Source organism: Pleurodeles waltl, chromosome 4_2 (genome assembly GCF_031143425.1).
Source record: "Pleurodeles waltl isolate 20211129_DDA chromosome 4_2, aPleWal1.hap1.20221129, whole genome shotgun sequence".
Lineage (NCBI taxonomy): Eukaryota > Metazoa > Chordata > Amphibia > Caudata > Salamandridae > Pleurodeles > Pleurodeles waltl.
The window spans coordinates 351,008,085-351,032,154 of record NC_090443.1 but is presented as its reverse complement, the minus strand read 5'-3'; the positions used below and the strand labels follow the sequence as shown (position 1 = coordinate 351,032,154).

General features: G+C 44.3%; 1 protein-coding gene across 1 annotated transcript in view; it reads right to left on the bottom strand.

Moving 5' to 3' along the window:
• Nucleotides 1–24,070, bottom strand: part of KIF14 (kinesin family member 14) — a 349,189-nt gene that overhangs the window by 70,231 nt on the left and 254,888 nt on the right. The window contains exons 23-24 of the mRNA XM_069231431.1: nt 17,803–17,897; nt 16,256–16,501 (exon numbers count right to left, since the gene is read on the bottom strand). Of these exons, the coding sequence (XP_069087532.1) occupies nt 16,256–16,501; nt 17,803–17,897 (341 nt within the window). The remainder of the gene's footprint in view (nt 1–16,255; nt 16,502–17,802; nt 17,898–24,070) is intronic.

Genomic DNA, 24,070 nt, shown 5'->3' with positions numbered 1-24,070 from the left:
TAGAAATCAGTTTGCAAGTGGGGAGGATGGATGGGTCGGTAAGGAATCTACAACTAGAATATGTCTCCAGAAAATTAATTACCGAAAGTAAGTAACTTGTTCATCTGATAGAGACTTCTAGTTGCAGATTCCTTACCTTAGAATAGATACCCAAGCAATACCATTCTCGGAGGTGGGCTGTGAACCAAGATCACACTAAAAAGTCCTGCAGGACCGAACAGCCAAAGGCGCCATCTTTACAGACCTGACTATCAAGGCAGTAGTGCTTTGTGAACGCCTGCCAGATGTCCAGGACCGGAAATCCACGTGCCAACGCAGTTGTTGCAGCAGTTGCTCTGGTGGAATGAGCACGCAACACTCAGGAGGTTGCTTTTTTGCCAAAGCGTAGCACATCTTGATGCAGAGAACAGCCCATCGAGAGATGTTCAGCTTCTGCAGTGCCCGTCCTTTCTTTGCATCCACATAACCAACAAAGAGTTGATCACCCACCTGGAAGTCTTTGGTACAATTTAGGTAGAACGCCAACGCTCCTTTTGGATCCAGGCCGTGGAGTCTCTCCTCTTCATGAGGAGGAGGTAGGGGTAAAAAGTAGGCGAAGTGATGTATTGGCCTACATGAAGGGGCGTGACCACTTTAGGGCGTAAAGAGGCCCTAGTTTGAAGCACCTCTTTGTCAGGATGGACAGAGATCAATAGTGGCTTTGAAGAAAGAGCTTGGAGCTCACTCATTCTGCAAGCAGAGGGGATGGTAATATGAAAGGCTGTCTTAAAAGTGAGAAGCTGCAAAGGACAATTATGTAGTGGCTCAAAAGGAGCACACATAAGGTATTTAAGTACCAGGTTTAAATCCCATTGCGGCATTATGAATTGAGCAGGTGGGAACATGTGAGTAAGTCCCTTAAGAAACCTCCCAACAATGGGAGATTTGAACAAGGATGGTTGATCTGGCAGTCTAAGAAAGGCAGAGAGGGCAGACAGGTAGCCTCTAAGGGTGCCCAAAGAAGAGCCCTGCTGGGCAAGAGAGGATGAACAGTAAAACCTCAGACAGAGGTGCAGAAAGGGGTTCAACAGATTGGTTGGTACACCATGCCACAAATTTGTTCCAATGACAGGTGTATACCATTTTGGCGGAGGGACACCTGGCTGCCAAGATTACATTGCAGATTCGGGCGGAAGGTCGAAAGCTGTCAACTGCCGCCGCTCAATCGCCATGCAAGGAGGCGGAGACTGGACAGTTCGGATGGAGAAACATGCCTTGCTGCTGTGAAAGAAGATCCTCCCGAAGGGACAGTCTGATCGGAGGAGTGAAGGCCATGCTCAGAAGCTCGGGATACCATACTCTTCGTGCACAGTCCAGAGCCACAAGAATGACTTGGGCCCAGTCGTTCTTGATTTTCTTCAGAAATCTGGGTAGAAGGGGTAATGGCGGAAAGGAGGCCTAAGTACCACTCGAGATGAAAAGCGTAGCCAAGCGAGTGCTGCCTTGGAAACTCCAACGTGCAAAACAGCTGACATTGTGCGTTCTCTGCTCAGGCGAACAGATTTAAGCAAGGCTCTCCCCACTGCTGAGAGAGTCCTTGCGCCACCTCCGGATAGAGATGCTACTCATGATTGACCATGCATCAACAAATGAGTCCGTCTGTTCTGGTGTTCAGGAAGCCCCGTCAGATGCTGACCCACCAGGGATTTTGCCCTGACATTCCAGCCATGTCCAGAGGCACAGAGCCTCTTGACAAAGGGTCCACAACCCTACTCCGCCCTGCTTGTTGCAGTACCACATGGCAGTGGTGCTGTCCATAAACACATGCACCATTTTCCCTTGGAGAGAGGAAAGTAATGCGTTCAATGCAAGCCTGATCACTCTGAGCCACCACTGCAGGTTTTTCACAGTTCCCTCTAAACTGGACCATTTTGGAGAGATTTCCCTGATGCTGCGCCCACTGGAACTTCAGTTCCCACTGCAGAGCCTGCCACTGCCATCTGGCATGTGTCATCAACAGGATGCAGGAGGCCATGAGACCCAATGTCAGAGTCATTCTCACCAAAACTCAGGATAGAGGTTGAAACATCGGTATCATAGCTTGAATATGCTGGACTCGCTTTTTGGAAGGATAGGCTGAAACTGCACTATGTCCAGAACAGCTCTGATGAAAGGGAGCGTCTGAGAGGGAGTCAGGATACGACTTTGGAATGTTTATAGTTTACCCCAGCGAATGCAGGAGGTTCACCGTAGCTTGGATGTGGGAGACGACAGCCTGGAGTTCCCCCACCTTCAACAGCCAGTCGTCGAGGTAGGGAAAGACTGAAACCCCTAGCCAGTGCAGATGAGCTGGGACCACCCCCATCACTTTCATGAAGGGTACTGGTAAGGCCAAAGGGTAGCACAGTGAACTGAAAGTGCTTGTGACTTACCACAAATCGCAAGTAACGTCTGTGGGCAGGTAGGACAGATACATTAAAGTAGGCGTCCTCCAAGTCCAACGCTACCATACAGTCTCCAGGAAAGATAGGACCTGAACCAAAGTGAGCATTCGGAACTTATTTATGAGGAAAAAAATTGAGCGACCGGAGGTCTAGGATAGAACGGAGGCCCTTGTCCTTTTGGGGCACCAGAAACTAGCTAGAATAACAACCACTACCTTCTTCTGGCACAGGGACCCCCTCTATGGCTCCCTTGGCCAAGAGAGCCGTAACCTCCTCGTAGAGAAGTGCCAGATGATCCTCCGTCATCAAAAGGTAGGAGTAGGTTAGAAGGGGAGGGCGTAGCCGCTTTGGACTATCTGCAAAACCCACCTGTCCGTAATGATGTATTCCCAGTGGGGCAGGTGATGGCAGATTCTGCCACCCTCTGGTTGAGGATGGAGTGATGGACTAGGAAGGTTTGGAGACTGCAGCGGGGTAGAGGTGGACTCCCTGATCCACGAGCACGTGGGATCCCGCATCCGTGGCCACACAGAGGCTGTGCAGCATTCGCGGCACTGTGGCTGGATGAGAATGGACACGGTTGGACACCCCTTCTGTAGCCCTGAAGGGGGTGAAAAGAGGACTATGGGGGGCAAAGGGGCAGCTGCGAGGCCAAGGGACTGAGCCATGGCCCAGGACTCCTTAAAGCGCTTGAGCGCTGAGTCCACTTTGTTTCCGAAGTGGCGGGTGCCATTGAAGGGCATGTCCATGAGTGACTGTTGGACATCCCCCGAAAAGCCAGATGTCCTCAACCAGGTGTGGTGCCGCAAGGTCACCATTGACGCAACCGATCTGCCCAGTGAGTCAGTCGTATCCAGCCCACAACATATGGTGAACTTGGGTGCATCCCTCCAGTCAGAAACAACTTGTTAGAGTATGCCCAGGTCTCCTCCAGGACCTGTGGCAGCACCTGCGCGACCGTATCCCATAGAGTATGAGAATAGCAGCCCAAAAGGCATGCAGTGTTCACAGATCGCAATGCCAGACTGAAGGAAGGAAATATTTTCATCCCAAGTTGATCCAGTCTCTTTGATTCCCTATCCGGGGATGCGGATGGGAATGCGCCCGAGGAAGAAGCCTAGATGACAAGGCTTCTAGGCTGTGGGGTAAGGAATTTAGGGTTGTTCGGCGCAGGCTGATGGCAGCATGTGATCGTCCTGTTCGCAGCAGCCCCTGTGCTGGATTTGGACCAGGCACCCAGAAGGACATCAGTGATAAAAGGCAGGAGGGGTCTGAGGTGGAAACCCAAGACTGAAGCACCTACGTCAGGAGGTTAGTCCTGACTCGCAAAGAAGGTAGCTCAAAGCCGAGTTTCTCAGCCGCCCTTATCACCACCATAGAATACTACGCTCCCTCCTCCGTAGCCACAGTAGGGGGAGAAAGCATGCCACCATCATGAGAGGTATCCAGGTCACCAGCCTCGCCTGATTCCTGTGCCCAGTCCATGTCAGGGTCTTCCAGCTGGAATTCTAAATGGGTCAGCAACCCCTCCACACTTTCCGTGTATCTGTACCCATAAGAATAAGGGTCAGGATCCAACCTGGGGAATGTAGGCCCCGTCAAAGATGGAATAGGCGTTGAGTGACGTAGATCCACATCCGGGTCACTTGGGTATTAGTATGGGCTCAATGTCGATTGTGGGCTTGAACAACGCCGGAAGGGTTGACGTCTTTTCCGGTTCTGTGGGAGATCACATTGGCATGACTGGCATGGATCCGACAGCAGATCTTGATGGGCCCTCCAGAGCCGAAGCTGCAAGCGCAGAACCCGAGGGGGCCCTCCTGCATCCCCACTGGGCCTAAAGACATCACAGGGGGGGCGTTCTGCCCAAATATGAGGCGCAAGGCAAATATGAGGCACATGGCCTCACAGAATTCCTTAAGTTGGGCAGGGGTTGGTCCTGCTCCCAGAAACTCAGGGAGGCGCGGAGTCGGCCCAGAAACATGCTCCAAAGACTGAGGTCTAGAGCGTCAATCCTCTTCCTGCCTCGCATCATCCAAGCAATGAGGAGAAGTCCAAAAACATATGATCTTCTTCAACTTCTTCTTGTGGCCTGAATGTCCCAAGGACTTCGAATGGGACACAGAAGAGTGGTGAAGGCTCCGCGAGCGGTCTCGTGACCTCACTTTCAATCGAGACTGGGAGCGACGCAGAGTCGAGTGCCGGCGGCCATGAGCTTTAGGGAGTGTTTCCTCAAAGCCTTCCGGTTCATGGCTCGGCACTCGGATCACAACTTCGGGTTGTGGTTGCGTTACAGGCACCACAAACACACAAGGTTCAGATTTGTCACTGATATCATTTGGTGACAGGAGTCACACGGCTTAAAACCAGTCTTCCGTGACATCCTCGATGCACCAAAAAAGTGTCAAGAATTTGCCAAAATGGTCGAACTCAGTCAAAAAACGACTGAGGGTAGCTATCTCCGGATCTGTGCGTAGGCTGGTGCAGGAAAAAAAGAACTGATGTTAGCGTGCCGAGGTGGAACCTATATACGACCGCAACGTCATCACGGCGACCAGGATGCCAACGACGCATTACTCCTCGAAGAAAAATCTCCAGATCAAATCTAACACCTGGGGGAAATTCTAAGGTAAGGAATCTGCAACTAGAAGTCTCTATCAGATATAAGAGTCTAAATCTGGTGGTGGTTCAGTTGTCTGTAAGCATAAAGGGAAGAGAAAAAAGTGGTCATTTCTTTCTGTATGGCCTCAGTACCCACATGAACATTAGAGTGATTGTTCTGTAATATGACAATGTAATCACTCACCCATGGTTTGCTAAACATATTGGCCAGTGTTTTGCCTGCCCTTTCGCCGTCGCCATTGCGCCTAGCTCAGCCTCTTAACCCAGATAGTGTGTCTCTCTATGTGCCACTTCCACATATTCCACAAGTTTGCCACGAATCTATGCCATTTTGGCTATATTACAGGTTGCAAAGTACTGGAGCACCAAGGCTCGTATCTCCTTCTCCAATTGCAACAGCTCGTAGTGTGAAGCACCCCTTCTTGTTTTGCTATACATATTACTTTTATTACAACTTTAAAGGCTTCCCATTGGGTTGCTTGTGATATCACTGAGCACTCATTAAGTTCAAAGTATTCCACAATGGCTGATCAAATGACCTCCCTGGACACCTGGTCGTGTAGTGCTCCAGTCAACAGTCACCATGTACATGGGCACGGGCCTCCGCCCGGAAGGACCATTTCCATCTTTTGTGGGGCATGGTCTGAGAGCATCCTCAACAGATATGTAACATCTGTGGTCCATACATCAATATCCAGTGTTGCCAACCAGAAGTCAATGTGTGACCATGTAGCATCTTTAGCCACTATGAAGCTACCCTCAGTAGCATGACCCTGCCAAGAGCACCAAAGATCAGTGAGATCATTGTCCTCGATTAGCAGGTGCAGTTGTGTCACTGCCTTCAGGTGTGGGTGTCTAGTATCACTAGATCTATCAGTCACCGGGTCGAGCATTACATTGAAGTACCCCCCACCCCCCACAACAGTGCCCAAGGACCTAGCATACCTGCCTGCCTCCACAGCTCAGCAAAAAAGCTGGGGTCGTCCACATGTGGGCCGTATACAGAATAAAGTTTGACCGGGTGGTCCTGGAGCACGCTGGAGATTAAGACATACCGACCCTGCAGGTCGCAAAATACTTTACGTGTGTGCCATGGTAGACCTTTGCAGATCAATATAGCAACCCCAAGGGCATAATCAGAGTAATGTGCAGTGTCTTTTTCGCCAATCCATCCCGCTTTTAGCCACAACTGTGTGTACTCAGTGAGATGAGCTCTTGCAGCATGAAAATATCTACCTTATGTCTCTGTAACTGTGCAAGTACATGCCGTGACTTGCGCCTATAATTGAGATCCCTTGCATTCCACGTTACACATCAGATAGACTGCATTTATGTCACCTGGAGGTATTAGGTTCCCTGTCACACCGCTGTAGTCGAGAAGCATGAGAACGCAAAGCAACCTGCTAAGTGGCAATTAGCAAGGGGAAAAACAAAATAAAAAATTGATAGTCATAAAGCTGTCATCAACAACTCCCTCAGAATATTCCACCCACCTTGACCCCCCCCCACCCCACCCCACCCCACCCCACCCCCCCCTCCAAAAGTGGGCCAAATATCCCCAGCCCACCCACCGTACAACCCCGACAAACAATCAATAAGGCAGTTTGGGACTCATCCTGAGAGTGGCGACCTAGATACCCAGAACTCTCTCCAGCCAGTGCCCATCTGGGTGGCTGGAGGGATATAGGGTTCAGGCAATAAGGGCTTGTCTAGAGGGGCTATCAGTGGCAGCTACTTATCACAGTTTCCTGTCCCACAGCCTCAGCTTAATGCCAGTACCTAGAGCCCCAAGATAACCAGAAAAACCTCCTGCTAACAGCAAGGGAAGGAAGCACAGTGCCCATCTGAATTGCATGCAAAGTGCACTCATCTTAAGAGCCTGGCTATTAGCCCCAGGACACTACAAAGTACGCACCAACACAGCATTCTATTATCAGACAGTTCAAATATAATTAGATCCCCCGTGCGGCCAGGCATCTCAGTTGTTGCTCAGATGTCCCGCTCCATCATCTCTCGCCTCCTATGGTAATCTCTCCTTGAGTACAGGGATGTTCCTGACAAATTTGTTGCCGCCTTCGGATCGGTGAAACAGTGGGTCTTACTATAGTGTTGTATTCAAAACTTGGCTGGATAGAGTAAGGAGTATTTGGCAACCGTGATTTGAAGCAAATGCTTAACAGCTTCAAAGTCCCTTCTAGCAGCTTGTATGGGAATGGTAAAATCAGGGAAGATAGAAATCTCATTTCCTTGGTAGTGAATCAGATGCTTCTCTCTTGCCAGAGGCAAAGCCGTGTCTCTATCCCAAGAGTTTAGCAGCCTGGTTATATTAGGGCTGGCTGATGTGCCCAGAAAAGCCTGCAGTCTAAGCGAGCGATGGGCCCTTTCCTCAAAGAGCATGTTCGAAAGTGTGTCGCCAAACAGTTCACAGAGCATTACATAGTCCTAAATGCGACCCATCGCCATCGATACTGGCACTCCTAGGATACAGAGGTCATTCCTCCTCAATCGGGCTTCCAGATCTTCATTTTTCTTTCTGATCACTTCCAGCACTTTTTCCAGTAATGGAGTAATTTCTCACCTGCTGCAGAATGTTCATCTTCCACGTCCAATATGCAATGCTCTAATTGGTTTATGCATTCGTCGTGTTTATCAACTTTATCTTTGCGGCACTCAAGCCTGTCTGTCAAGAGATCTATTTTAGTATCAACAGCAGTCAGATTCTATTTAAGGTCTAGAAACATGGTGCGGAGGTAGACTGCCTGAGTCGAACCCTCTCAGTCTCCCTGACTCCATTGGTGGTCTTCAGGAGGTGTGACCATCGTTTCGTATTTGCCTGTGGTTCTCAAATGTGAGCCTGGACTGTCTTGCATTTGCTTTTTCCCATCATTCACATGGCTCCTCACAGCAGTCCGCAGGATCAGGTGACAGGCGAACATAGCCCCAGATGGGTTAGTCTGTCTCACTTCAAGCATGTCCCACCACTCCCCCAGGAAATAGATGTGGGGAGGAGGCACAAGCAGACCAACTTGTCCACAGTTGAGAGCATGGGATTAGGGGCCTCCTGGGTCAGCAGCCCTGCAGCCCCAGCAAGCGATATCAGTGCAAGCAGTCCCAGTTGGGATGGAGGAATCCCTCTCAGTGTCTCACAGGCCACACCCCGGTGCTCCAATCTTGGTAGGCACAGGCAGGTCAGGGTCTCCTAGTTATCCGTCACATGGCCACAGAGGAATCCGATGCTATTCAATGAGAAAAGAGAGTGCAAACTTCCTGACATGAGCCAGAGACTCAGTTATTTTTCAGTAGTCCAGTAGGGCTGTCTCTTACAAGCGTTCCCCAGCTGAGCAGAGATACAATTGCCTCCCTCTCCCAGCTGCGCCAAACTGCGCCTCGAGGCCTAAACCTGGTGGCCTTCAGCACCTAGGAGTTGGTTGTTACTTCCCCTACAAGTTAGATTGTCTATGCCGATGGTCGATTTCACAATAGTCAGGCAGGGCTGTGTCTCAGCAAGTGTTCCTCAGCTGGGCAGAGATACTGTTCCCACCTGCTCCCCAGCCACTACTCAATCAGCATTCCGAGTCCCAACTAGAGAAATTTCCAACACTTGGGTTCAGTTGTTATTGCCTCCACAGGTTAGATCACTTATACGATGGCACTGAGCTCAGGTAAGGAGCGACATAGCGTCTCCTTTAGTTCAGGAGGCTTAATTTTACTCCAGGCCCAGGTAAGAGATGCACTAAATGAGTGCGACTGTTTACCCTCCTCATATTGCACCAGGTGAAAGGTATCAAGAAATGATCAGACCATGCAACTGCGGTGGGCATTTCAACATATAGCCTTCGAACAGAGATACAAAACAGAGACACAAATACTCAGGGCTTCCGCACCTTTAAGCGCTGGTACACTAAATGTAGCACATTTAAAATTATTTTTTAAAACAGCGGCCTGCTTCGCCCTCCCTCTTTTATTTACTTTATTGGCATGAACATATGCATAACTTACTGGAAAGGCAAGGTCAATAGCAGGGGCTGTGTACTTTTTCATCTAAATTTCAGCATGAAAAAGGATATCAAACTTACTCTCCATAACAAGGTGATGAATCGAGAGGGTGTTTTTATGAAGTGAGTGCACATTAATTAGAGCCATTCTAAAGGTGTGAGAATCATACCCCCTTACCTCTTGATTCTTAGCTGAAACTGCATTCTCAAATGGTAGTACTCTAGAACACAGCTGATAGGATAAAGGCCCACAACAATTGATAACTGAAAACATGCTCTATCAGCTATGAGTGGTCCCAGCTCTAGCAACACCAAGGACTATAACCTCATACCACAAGGTTATACAGAAGGCAGCTACTTTCCATAAAGTAGATATGCCAGCCATCCAGTAGGACAATGACTTCCTGGTCAAAACACTTTCAAGAACACAACACATCCTGCAGTACCACTCCATGCTCAAAGTGATGCTCAAAACTGCTCCTGAAACATTCAAAGAGCCGGTCAAGGCTATAGTCACAACACTGAGGGTCAACAAAAATTACAAACCCTCCCACAATGGCCCACCTTACATCCGCTGCCCTGTTCTACCAGACTCCCTTGTGGTCCACACCGCACGGAAACATAGCAATGCCTAGGTTATCAGGAGAGTAAAAAGATTGATGGTGTGGGCAAGAGGATGCCATTATACCAAGAAGATGCAGGACTGTTCTGACCGTCAACTGACGGTGTGGCTGAAAACAAGCTACCAAATGCAGGAATGTCTGCACTCTTGCCTGGCTGGGGTATGCCTTGCTTGTAACTGTATTGAGTACAGCTCCAGAAAGGGTTTAATCAGGAGCTGAAGGTTCGACTTGACAATATTTATAGTGAAGCAGAGACTGAGGAGGTGGCAATAGTGTTTCAGGTGTTAGCGAAACACTGCTGTTTGCTTGCACTCTTGGTCAGCCAATTGCTTCAGCAAGGGAATATGTGAATGCAGATCCTCCAGAGTTGGGCAGCTACCACAGTGAGGCTTTTTAGGAATACTCTGAGGGCAGTGGTGATCTGGAAAGGGATCACACTGAACTGTTAATGCTGACTGCTCATCACAAATTGCAGATAGCGGCGATGAGCAGTATGAACTGGTATGTGACAGTACGTGTCTGCTGTAAATGCATGACATCTTGCAGAGTGACCAAGTTGGAATGTTCTGAGAGGATGTAATTGTTGAAGGACCTCAGGTCCAGTATTGTCCTTAGAGGCCTGCCCTTTCTGGGGATGATAAAGTACAAAAAATACACAGGTTTGCCATGATGTAGCAATTGCACTTGTTCTATTACTCTTTAAAGAATAAGCACCTAAACCTCTTCCTGAAGAAGAAGCTGTGTTTTATAAAGGAGACGTCCTGTTGGTAACAGGCCATCTCTTTCCAGAAAGGGAAAAATACCTGCAGTCTTCTCCAGGCAAGTGTAGTGTGAATAGGGGCAGCATAAGGGAGTCACTGCTTTGAGGAGGGAACTCCTTTAGCTGTGCTTAGTTTGGCCCCATCATTAGTGTTGTTACCTCTGTTACCATCCCTTGATTACCCCCATGTGAGCAGGTGGTAGTATTGCTGTTGCTGCCTCTGGTAGAAGGAGGGGGAATTCTGAGAAAGTGATTTTATTGCCTTTCATCCCCCATACTGTCACCTGTGAAAGGACTCCTGGAGGGTAAAAATGTGAAGGGCACCCACTGCCTTGGCTGTACCCATGTCCTTTTTTAGATTTTCAAGCATCTTACCTATCTGCAGTCCAAAGAATTGTTCACCTTTGAATGGCAGGTTCAGCAGATGTAGCTGTTCTTCTGGCGTAAAGCCAGATATATGGAGTCAGGTATGATGCCTAACTAGGATGTTGGTATTAACAGCCCTGGCCAGTTTCAACCGCATCAGGAAAACAGCAGATAACCCTATGCCAAAGATGACCCTCCCCCTATACCACATATAGTTCCATAAGCTTGATGCTTTATTCTTGCTTATTGTTACTTTATTGCTAATGGTGATCACATGCTTGTTTCTTGAGACTGTGTCCGAATGACAATTGACAATCCACTATTTTAATGTATATTGATGTGAACTGCCAGCAGCGGCATTTCATTGATTATTGATATGATACTACATGATGTCTCTGATGTCACATATATACCAATAAACAAATACAAAAAAAAGAAAAACAAAAAGAATGCAGCAGATGGTGGCATTTCAGATGTTTTTTCCTTCAATAGCCAGCTTTTGTGCATGATGTTTATGTTAGTCAGGGAGGCGTTGGAGGAGGTCTCATCCTAATACCACCTGTTGTATCAGGAGAGTAGGACAACACAGTTGGCAATCTGCCAGTAAGTGGATGGTTGTACTGCTAATCACTCTTGTCGGCAACCTCAATCTTTTTGCTCTCCTTATCAGGAGGTGGGGCGCCCCTTGTATTCTGGGCATTGCTGCATTTTTGCACAGTGTGGACCATGAGGGTGTCCAGAAGGAGATATAAGGTATGCTATAGGGTGAAGGTTTGTATTTTCTGTCGACCCTTGGTGTTATAACCATGGTCTTGACCGTCTCTTTAAAACTCTTGGTTGCTGTCTGAAGCATTACTTTGAGATTGGGAGTAACTGCAAGGTGTGTTGTGTTTTTTAAATTGTTTCAGCCAGGAAGTCATTGTCCTCCTGGACAACGTGCTCATCTACTTTAAGAAAAGTAGCCATCATCTGTATAACCTCATGGTATGAGGTTGTCTCATCAGGTGGGGAAGGTTTTGCCGGGTACAGATCAAAGTCTGTATCGTCGAAAGGATCGACATCATCGTCCTCCCATGGGTCTTCACTGGTTTCCACCTCGCAGGGAGCATCATGGAGCTCCGCTGATACAATGGGCTGCCCTCCGTATAAAAAGAGTGTTGTGACCTCTCTGCCGAAGCTAGGTAAGGTGGCAAGTGTGGTGGTGGCAGAGAGGAAGAAGAGGGGAGGGAGAGGAGAAAGATGAAGATGACAGGGTGCCCCTTGTCCTTATGTATTTGTGCCTTGGTGGAGGTGAGGGTTCCAAAGTAATCAGCTCCTCAAAGGATAACTTCCTTTTCCTTGGTAATCTCTCCTGCGGCTTGGGTCGAAGCTTGGTGGATATCTTCTCAGTTTGTGGGTTGATGAATGGCCCCTTCTGGTGAGCGCCCAACTCCTCCTCCAAGCACTGGCGAACAGACTGCTCTAAGTCGCCGGAGCCAGCCCCTGATGGCGATTCTGGTGCTGAGTGGTTCTGTCGGTACTGACCATGGCCTGAAGGCAATGGTGGAACAGCCGGCTGTTTATAATATAAATCTCCAGACTCAGAGTCCAACCCCCATTGGAGCGGTACTCTGCCTGTCTATACGGCTGTTGTGCAGCCATGGGTTGGGACTGGGTAGTGACCATACTCATGGTTGAGGTTTTTCGTCATTGAACCTTGGGATCTTATTGTTGTTCCCCCTCTGATTCGGAGGGAGCGCATGCCTCTGGACTGGACTGCACCACCTGGGCATTGGAAGAGCCGGCTTCTTCCTCCATCTCAATGTCCTATTCCCCAAAAATGTCAGGGGTTTTGTCTCTGTCTCACTTGTTCTGCGGAAAGAGGAGTCCAATTTTCGAGGAGACCTGATAGCACCGTTATTATGCCCAAAACAGCCAGATTGTTTTTGTCCACCATCTGGTTCAGATGTGTAGCAGTCTATCAATAGAGTCGATGCCTATATGCATTACCACCTAAGGAATAAGTCATTATACCTCATCACTCAAAAGACTGCTTTGAAGAAAAACAGTTCCAAATATCCAAGTCCAACACTACACGGCAGGACTATACGGAGCATGTGCATCTACAGCCATAAATGCTAAAAAATAGTTCAAACTGCCTATGAGTGATACTTAATCAGAACTCTATTATATCAAGATTAAAAATGAACCAGATCCACTATAATCATCAATTGTGCTCTTGCATCTAGATGGTCAACATGATTCATTCAGTGTAAAATTTCTGGATGTCTTCAGGACCTATACGATCCTACTACTGAGCCGTATATTACAGGGACCAGCATTCCAAGGAAAATGTGTCTGTCATTTATACCAAACACACATTTTCCATATTCTGTCTTTCTTCTAGTTACATCGAGCCAAGTGGGCAGAGATATACATCTTTATTGTGTGCATGTGAAGCACATCTTTGAATTCACACAAATGTGCAGAGCAGAGGTTGAATGAAATGAAAACATAGGGGGGCTTTGACAGGGGCTAAGAATATTGATGAACTGATGATTTTGGTGTAAATGCATGCATATATTCACTAATTAAGTGTGCAGTGACTCACCTCCATACTCGTAGAATAAGGAAAATTGAGTAATGTTGTGAGTATATTATTTGTTTACCTATTTCCTCAGGTTAAAATGTCCAGGATAATCTATGAACGCTTGATGGTGTACATACCCTGATATGTGGGAGTAGTAACAAGTGAATGTATATATGGTGTGAAATCAACCAGGTGCAGGGCTAGAGCTGCCCATGTTCAGCACAGGCAGAGTGTGCCACTAGGTGGGAAGATAAAGACAAATCAATAGCAGGAAATACTTGAACAAGCATGTAAAGTATAGCCCCAGTTCACTACACAAAAAGGCAACTTGCCAGAATAGAAGATCCCCAATAATATTCTGTCTCCATAGATGCTCCCATGCAGCAGTAACAACGATTTCAAGATGTTGGACCTGGGTGTCACACTGCAAAGAATCTTAGGTATCAGATTGCGTAGATAAGATGAGTTTGTGATGGGGCAACGTCACTGATCCTTGAAGATTCTTGCAGAGAGCAGACGGCTGAAAGTGTGCCAGTAAAGATAGTGTGGTAGGGACAGTTGCACAGGAGGGCAGATTAGGAGTTGGAGCCTCACAGGTGGGGCACAGTAGTCTAGCATCTCCTGGTTCCACTCGTAGCGACAGCTAGATGTCCTTTTGGAGGAGAGTGATGCATTTCTGAAGGATAACAGGCCACAGCCCATAAAAGAGAGACTCTGGTAATCACAAAGGGAACCATGTTGTAAAAGTATCCTCTTCTTCCTAGTTTTGAGTTACTCACTGGATATAGCTGCATATGGTGTTGGTCACCAAACCACATACAAATAGATTTTAAACAAACGAGTCAAGCTTATGAGTTGTTTATAAAAAGATAGGAGGGTAGACTTAAAGCAGTGTTTTCATACGATGTGTATGTGATACAGACAGTGGTATGGCACTGTGATATCCAGGGGAATGATGGAGATTTATGCTCAATTATGGTAATTGTTAATGTATCATGTAGAACTTCAAGGGAGAAAGAGGAAGCTAAGTTTTAGTCCTAGGAGGTCTCTTGAGGCCATCTCACGGGCTAAGCTGTTCACTAGACAGTTCATGTAAGCGTTTCTTCATCCCTGAGCACCCAGCTCACTTATCTTATCCCTTCTTTGTGTCGCAAGGGAACAGTAACAAGTCTACAAAAAGGGAACATTTAGGCCTTTCTTTATACTTCGTTTGCCAAGTAAGATACTTGATAAGGAACTCAATAGTCAGATTCCTTGATACTAATGAAATGTTCTTTATTTTACATCCAAGATAATCTTAGGCTAACTAACGAAAAGGTGGCTTGGCTGCCCTAATGCTGCTCAATCTCTCAGAGGCCTTCAACATGATAACCCACAATCAGTTAGCTCAGACACACCAGGTTGGGGTCCAGTGACAGAACCTTTCAGGGTGGCTAACTATTTAAAGATTTGCACTCGCCCCACATATCTCCTCTCTTATCGATAGAAATTCAAACATGGTATGTAGGGTGCCTCAAGGCTCATCAATCAGCCCTACCCTGTTTAATATATATATCTTCCCCATGACTCAGGCTATCCAACATTTTTATTAGAGTTTTATCACCTATTCAGGTCATACCCAGCTGATTATCCAGCTAAGGTACAACTTCCATTCTTTCAGAATTGTTTTCTGAGGGTTGTTTTTAGGATGAGTTTGAACTTCCCTTGGATCAAAACCGATAAAACTTAAGTTTTGGTGGTCTGAAATGACATGTCCAATGGACACTGGATTTGTGGCACTCAAATCTGGGATCAGCCTTGATGATAATCTCTAAGGTCATGAATTTGTGAATGGTACTTCTACCACAATCTTTCTTTGTACTTACAAGTGAGTAAGCTTTCTGCTAATTGCTTTTACAATCCTTGCTTATTCCATAAAAATGCCTTTTGTCCTGCTTTTTGCATGCTTAACAGTGCTGTAGGCAATATTCTTATTTCAAAATGACTATTGTAATTCTTTATACCTTAAATTAATTCTCTCCTGCCTTTTAACAAAACAAACGTTGTCAGTGAGGCTTATTTTTGGCTTAGCTCACTGGACTATGGTTACTACTTTCAGGGCTTTGCTGCATTGGCTATTTCCAAACTGTCTCCAAAAATTGTTATACATTTTCTGTGTGGTTCATCAAGCCTACCACAAGCAAGTTGCCAATATATCTTCAAGTCAAGTGCTCTATCTGGCATCCTGATCCCTTAAACCTTCAGCTTCTAGGCTTCTGATTCAAGAGGTAGTGTGAAATCATCAGGTCTGGGGATTGGGCCTTCTCAGCTGCTGCCAAAAACTAGAAAGATCTACCCACCTGGTTTTCTTAGAAAGACAGCCCTCTCATTCTTCACAAAGGCTTCAAGGACCTTCAAGCCCTAGCTTTTCAATATGGTCCAAAGCCCTCAAGACATGGTTTTTTAATGTGCCACTTTAGACCTCATGTTTCTAGTCTTAATGTTCACCCTTAATGTCAAGATACACTTCTGTGTAGTTGTTTCACTGAGTGTGAAGTAATTATTTCTTAACAGAGGAGTATCATGTCATAATATAGGGGTGATGTTTGATATTGCAAAAAGAGTTTGGAAAAAATATACTTGGAATCCTGAAGCCAATTATTTAACTAAAAAGGGGACATTGAAACAAAGTTCATATATCTATGTATTTTCATGTATATCCCACATTCTTTGAATAGTTAGTTTATGCTCCCCTGAACACCAGTATAGTACCCCTTTAAAGCTACCTTCCAAGGCAAGAACGGAGAAGGAATGCAAACCTTTTTTGTGAACGTCACATCATCATAAACAAACACTATTGAGTAATGTTTAGAGAAACCTTGTGGACAGCACAATTCACATCTAGATATATGACTCACAGTTCTCTAGACTTTCATCATCTTGACTTTCATATGCACTGGAAATGGCAGCCACCCCGGTGTGAACAGTGATCAGGTCCATGATTATACTGTCAGCAACGCTCTGCTCATTGGCATGCCCCTGTCCCAGGAAGTCCAGCGCTGAAGTTATCATTTCCTTGCAAATACCAGGCAAGAAGGACTCATAAGAACTTGAGCAGGTGCTGCTAGATTTACTTAGAAAACTGCTGGATTTATTCATCATGCCTGTATGAATGGAAAATACACAAATTAAGTCAAAGAAACCGTTAACAAAGAACAGAAAAGATTCAGGAATACCGTTGTCAAACGTGTGTTACATAAAGTGAATCACTTCTTCTCATTTTAATGAAAAGTTTATTTCCAGGTGTGTAGTTTTTGCCCAAAAACAATCAAAATATTATTCCTGCAGAAAGAATCGGATTCTAAGGGGTGGAGAAATGGAAATATTGCTCTTACTATTAAGTGAAGCCCTTGAAGTAAAAATGCATGGTCCTTTCAATATTGCCATGTTTCTCACCACATCTACAAGAAGTATCAAATACAAAATCCACTAGAAAGATCCCACACACAATCTTTGATCACCTTTATATCACCTGATATGACACAGTTTAAGGTTTGGTATCTTCTATAAAGCAACACACACCAATACGCTCAAAAATAAAATAGTGGAAACAAGCATACATTTTTCTCATCAGGTAGTCTAATTAAGTAGCTACTAAGTCTGCTGCATTGCATGTCGATTGCTATGTAGGTTGCTATTATGATAACCCTACATTTTTGGTTTACTTTGCCCACTAGCACCATAAGACAGTCATTTAAATAAGCAGGGCACTATAACTTCATTTAGTTATGTAAAGACGTTGCACAGTGATGCCAGAGTGAGACTGATTTATATTGGCGCTGCTCTGATGTCAGGAGTAACAAGCATTGCCAAAACTAATAGGTACAGGGTTGACGTGCAGCCTTTTAGCTCTGTGAATACTTGTTTTGTAAAAATTGTATTTTTTGATGCGCCACCAGGTGTACATACATGCACACAACACACATTGCCTTAGTAGTCTTTGGCATTAAAGGGAACTACTTTGTTCGTGGATGTTTTCATTGCAAAAGGTTCAGAATACCATCACTCACAGAGACGTTAGTCAATGGCTGAAGTAGGCTGACCCACTGCCCCATGCTGTATGCTGAAAAGAGTGGAAGAAAAATGTGAAAGACACTGCAACAGACCAATGGTTGATGAGCCCTCTCAAATTATATCATACATATGACTTTAGCAAAAACAAACTGCTAACAAAGGACTACAAATTACACCAAATATCATTCACTCAGGCCTTCAAAAGCACAACAAACCATGAAAGTAGTTTTGGGGCAATTAATAAAGCATGTGAAAATTAAGCTAAGCGCATACATGCGAGTTAACCCTATTTTCAGTCCATTCTTAAAGTTCCTATTTCCATCCTAGAGTTTTAAGTTGGTCTCTAGAACACCTCAAATCTGAGCTAATCGCCATTTGAAATGGAGGCTACCTGATGAATGCGACCCTTGAAGACTCTGAATCGGGTGGACTCTGATTTCGTACAAACATCCTGATATTCGCCTGTTCTTCATAAGGCTTCTGCTCCTGGAACACAGACATGAAGGAAAGTTTATAAAGCACATTATTGCCACACATAATTAAGCGTGAATGCAAGAATTCTCCATCATAACACCTCTCCATTCAGCAAAATATTATTCCTTTGAGGCTTACTCAAGGCAACACCCCATTTCTCCATGCCACTGTTCCACAATTCCAGCCCTTCTGCTGTGCTGTTTTATGTCTATAAACACAACCTGCCCTAAACTGAATATTCTAAAAAAAAAAAAAAAAAAATACAAATGTCTCTCAGTCATGTGTACGCTTCTCTCATCGACCCATGGATTTCTTCAGTTTATCTTGCACTGATTAAACATACAGTTTTTTTTTGCTCTCTTTTCCCAATAAATAACAAAGTTTATTCTACATGTAAAATCATGTAAAATATTGTAGTGTTGGGATGACAACAGTTTGTTTATGGAGATAAGATACTTTGCCTTTTGCTCTCTTGCTAACTATATATTCACTGAAATACCCAAAGGTTAAAGGGATGTTATACTTAGGAAATAAAATAAAAAAAACCTTAGAAATTCACTTAAAAAAACAAAAGTTACAGAGACGTTATAGTTAGGTTCTGAAGTTACTCACACAGAACCCTAGAAATTTAAAACTTATAGTTAGTTATTTAAAGTAACTATAACTTGTGCCCCGCCATGCTGCAGTAACATACTTAAAAGTGCTAACATGTGATAATGAAGAAAATAGTGGCTCCGTAAATTAAAATATTTTCCCAGATTACATCATTTAAAACCAGTTTATGGATCAAGAGCACTACAGCTAGGTTACGTAGATTATTTAAGTCACTTGACCTGCAGGTCTAATAACATTTTTATGATTTTTCAAGGCCTGGTTAATCTAACCACTAACACTGAGGGAGCCAACATTGTTGACACATAGAGGGAGCTGCTAAACATGCAGCTCCCACTCTGTGAGAGCAGTTGTTTCCTCTGTTTCTCTGAGGGCAGGGAAACCACCTCTTCCAACAAGCGAGAGATGTGTGACAGCTCTCACTTTCTGCAAGCGGAGTGTTTGCTGTGACTTTGCGGGAACTGCCAAAGTTCCCATCAAGTCACAGCAAATAGCTATGTCCCAGGAGTAGTCACCCCAGGTCATAGCAGGAGCCAGCCCTGGGGGTGGCGGTCCACAGCGTTATCTGTGGCTCCACGAGGGGGACAGTGCAGTCCCCCTCCAACATTCAATTTGCCCCAGGGAGGTGGTGGTGGTCCCCGATGCGGGGGGTCCACAACAGACCCCTTGATTCTTTTATTGCAGCAACGGGGAGCTGGCAGTCCCCAGGGCCGTGGCGGGCTGCCCATCGCATATTATACAATGTTAGCCCTGGGGAGGTGGCGGTCCCTGGGACTGTGGGGGGAACATGCGCACCCCCCTCCACAAACCTTCTCTTTAGCCCCAGGGAGTGCACAGTCCATGGGACTGCAAGGGAGGGAGGAACTGTGCGTCCTCGGACAAACCTCTTATTCAGCCCCGGGGAGGTGGCGGTCTTTGGGGCTCTGGGGGAGGCCATAGGGCCTCCCCCATATTAAAACATTGTTCTGCCCTGGGGAGGTGGCAGTCCCAGAGGCTGCTAGGGGGCCGTATGCCCCACGCATTTTTCTTTCTGATCGCCCCGGGGACGTGGCAGTCCCCAAGGCTAATACAAAGCCCTAGGAGGGAGAGCCCTGTGCACCCACCTCCTTTATTAAAGCCCCCAATGCCCCCACGATGGCCAGGTCTCGGGAGCTAATTAAAAGAAAAGGACAGGAAACCATCTGGACAGATCCGCAGATTATTCTGACATTTTAAATGAAAGAATATGCTTTTCAGCTCTGGTGGGCTCCCTGTGGGACCCTAGCAACAGGGCTAAGGGGTCAGGGAGTCCCTACCCTGGCCCTTTTTCTCTCATTTTTATTATTTTTTATTTATTTATTTTGTAACTTTTTTTTTATGGGACTCGGCTGAAGCAAAGTCTCAAGATAGCTGCCAACACTTCCTGGTTGAAGTGCTGCAGCCAATCAGATATCAGCACAGGGACAGTTGTATCCGTGGAGGGACAACATCCCTCGATATCTATATTTTTAAACTCTGATTTCCTCAAAACTACTTAAGGGATTTACACAAAAAGCAAGACCAAGAGCTAGCTTTCTGCCAAATTTGGTGTAATTTCGTTGAGCAGTTTGGGCTGTAGTTGTGTTCAAATATTTGAAAAATCCCATTGATGTCGAATAAGGAAAAAGTGCTTTGGGAACCAACCTTTTTCTCAGCTCCTGCTTGATAGATCACCCTGAACTTTCAACACAGCAGCTGAACCCACCAAAGTAATTGAACATTTTGTGAAGATTCGTCAAGTGGCGCCAAAGTTATTAGCAACACAAAAACCCTTTGTCTACGGAAAAAATTGTCCTAACTATAAACAGGCGACCGCCAGTAGGTTATATATATATATATATATATATATATATATATATATATATATATATATATATATATATATTTAGACATGAGTCCTCACACAGCATTCGAGAGGCAATATTTACCAGCTTCTCGTGGCAAGAATGACGCGGGCAGCATCCATCATCCCAAAAGGTATTTTTATTTCTTATTTCATGTGAAGTACAAAGTGCAAAGTGCTATCCAGACAAATATGGCAACGCGTTTCGGCCTGAGCCTTCGACTGGCCATAGAGTAGGTCGTGAGATCAGTGTATTTAAGTCATGTGATCACCCAACATTCACCAATTAAAATCCCTGACATTTTTCTATCACTTAAAAGGCATTTATACTCGATTTTTTTACACCATTCAATTCATTTGTCTCAAATGGAAATCAAGTTTATACTAAACATGATTTTTACTCATTCAGTTAATGTATGAACCTGATATAACTCTAAGATTACTACCCAATTTTTCAATGTATCAACATATCATTATATTTTTACTTCCTATTAAGTTTTACTTGTTCAGGTTAAGTACCATTTCTATATTAATTAAAGATACTCATTTATCTAAATTTGTGAGTTCCATTTGAAATTAGTAGTATTCTATGAGTGCTATATCTTGTTCACATCTCTCCTCATATTGCGTTAATTATACCCGGTAAAGTACCCTACCAAAGAGAAAAAATTAGATTAAATATCAAACATAATTAAAGAGAAAGGGCTATTGTACTCTGCAATTTTATCGGAGAAGATACTCTTTCCGCAAAGATCCTGTTCGTTTCATTCCTTTCATTACCCCATAGTCTATTACCTTAATCACATCATAATCCAACTAATTCTTCAGAAAGATTCAATATAAATAATCCAGTTCAAAATATGTCTCTTTGTTCCCTATCTTTTATAAGTGTCTACGTAGCCCTGCATCCATGTTCATTCCCGACAGCATCTCCGTTCCAATTACAATGATCCATTTGGATTCCCTTCTCCTCAGCCTTTGTTCTCGATCTCCACCTCTGTCATTTTGTTTAATGTGTTAAATACCATAGTATCTCAAGTCTTTTTGTTCACCTTAATGCTGTTCCCAAATATGTTTTGCTATTGAGTATGTCAGATCTTGATATATATATATATATATATATATATATATATATTTACACACACACATAAATATATATGTATGTGAATATATGTCTTTATGTATATACATGTATATAAATATATACGTGTGTGTATGTACATATATATATATATATATATATATATATATATATTTATTTCCAAACACACCTCTATCATCCGTCCATATAGAAGGAAGCAGCAACATTGGACTCAAGTGTTCTCATTTATTTGAGTGCTACCTCTTGACGCGGTTTGGCTGCCATGCAGCCTTGTTCAGAATATTGAGCGCATTTTAAAATCACAATTTAAAGAGCAACCAAGCAACGCAGTGCAAAACACAGAAGACATACTATCGCAGAGCGTTACATAAGCATTTGTTTCATTGTTTCATATTTCACTCACCTTTTAAAAAAACAAAAATGTTTAATCGTAACTCTGTAATAGTTTGCACATTGTGAACCCATGGAAACTTTCATTGATACAATTTAAATTGTATTCACACAATTAATAAGGTTTCCAATCCTTCGGATGGTCTACTCGTAAGAACTGATTATCTTCATGACTCAATAAGCCCACATGGTACCATTCCATAAGTTGCTCACTGCATTTACTCTTTACTGTGAAAAATACAGAACTGGGAGCTCTCACATAACATGATGCATCATTTAGTTGTTTGTATGCTTCAGACATGTACATTTCCTTGGGCCGGTGGACTATGTTACCACCTTTGTCAGAATTTCTAATCCCACAGTCCATTCTTTGGTTTAACTTTGTCATCAATTCATGAAACGTTCTTGTTTGACCATTGTTGTTTCCAGATTTCTTCTTTTTTATAGTGCCCTCCAAGTTTTTCAACTCCTGTATCACGAGATCAGTATAAATCTCAGTTGAATCCTTTGGCATAGTAGGCATGAACTGAGTTAAGCCTAAAATTTGTGGGGGCTGCTCCATATACTTCCAGATGAATTTCTTAATTTCTTCTTCAGTGATATCATCTCTTATTCCCATTATCTCATTCTCTACCTCTTGAAGTTCTTTCATCAGTTTAACATCCAACACGAGGAACTTCCAGGTTCATGGATAATGGGTATGTCATAGGATTGCAGCCTCCAGAATGGCAAATTTGCAGTATTGTCCACAATATCCGAAGGGGCCTTTTCCTGACTCTAGGAGGGTCACCTGATTAGGGGATACATACACCAATGTAAGTTGCTTTAGGTTTTAGGCACACGCTGCTACAAGAGAATTCTTACTCTCTTTTAGTGAGGACCAGGTTTTTCTTTATTTTGGTCCTGATGAAACGACAACTGATACTTCTGGACTAACCAGGGTGTGAAACATGTTAATTGTAATTCTGTAGTGAAGGAAGTTCAACACACAGATTCATATGACTGTAACTCTGTAGTGTAGAGAATTCAACACACACATACACATTTGGGGAATGTCATATCATTGTTTCAGGTAATTCCCTACTATATTTGTTTTTAACCTTGACATAGGTTCTATCACCCATAGTAAAATTACAGCACCAGTATCTATATTAAGTTTTAACTCACACTTTTTCCAGTCTTTCACCAAATTACAAACTGAGATACACACTCTGCACTCCCAGTACTCTTCTGGCAAACATCAAAAACACCTCCGGCAAAGAGCCATCTCCTGGGCCCGTAAGGCATTGCAGCGCTGGCTTGACGAGGAGCTAATTAGATGATGATGCATGCCACATTAAACATGCAGAAAAACATAGAAATTCAACTGTTCAAGTGACTATAACTTGTGGCCTAAGATAACTATAACTTGCTACACCTCGCGCCCCTGCCATGCACAGTTTTCTTATCAATAATTTTATCAAAAATTTTGCAGAAGAAGTCATGTAATATGTAGAGTATTTAGCTGTGCATTGCAAGCGCTCGAGTTATAGTTACCTTAGTGTACAAATTATAGTTACTTCAAGTAAGTCTCAACTAGAACAGTTGCATGTAAACTCAAAACTGAACTATAACATCCCTGTAAACCCTTTGCTTTTTTTTTTTTTTAAAGATAGATAGATAGATAGATAGATAGATAGATAGTGGTGAATAGGTTTCACAGTTAAAGGCAGTTGATCCCTTATTAAGTCGATGGTCTCCTTCCTGGTGGTGTCTCCTAGCCAAACCACCATCTCAAATGGCTAAAAATATTTCTAAAAAATTGTATTACCCCATTGTGCATAGTAAACGTTTTGGAAATGAGACCCAAATTGTTTCTTAGGAGCCCACTGTCAGTGCTGACAAATGCCAAGGTTGCAGAATATCAACACTGCATCAGTGGCTGTGGGTCTGTGAACCCTGCAATTTATCTAGGGCTGCTACTGGGACTCCAACCTGTAAGGTGATCCAGCTAAACTGTTGATTAATGCTTTTTCTGACTATTTATAGGAATGCTGACAACAGCTCATAACGAACAATTTAAGTTAATGCCATGACCGAGCTCAGGGGTGTATGGCGGGATTGCCAAATCTGCCAAGTACCGTGAAGGACATCAAGCCAGGAAAAGTAAGAAAGAAAAAGAAGAGAAAATAAAGAAGGGTGGGAGGCAAGAAAGAAGGCTACAAGAAGGAAAGGTGGGAA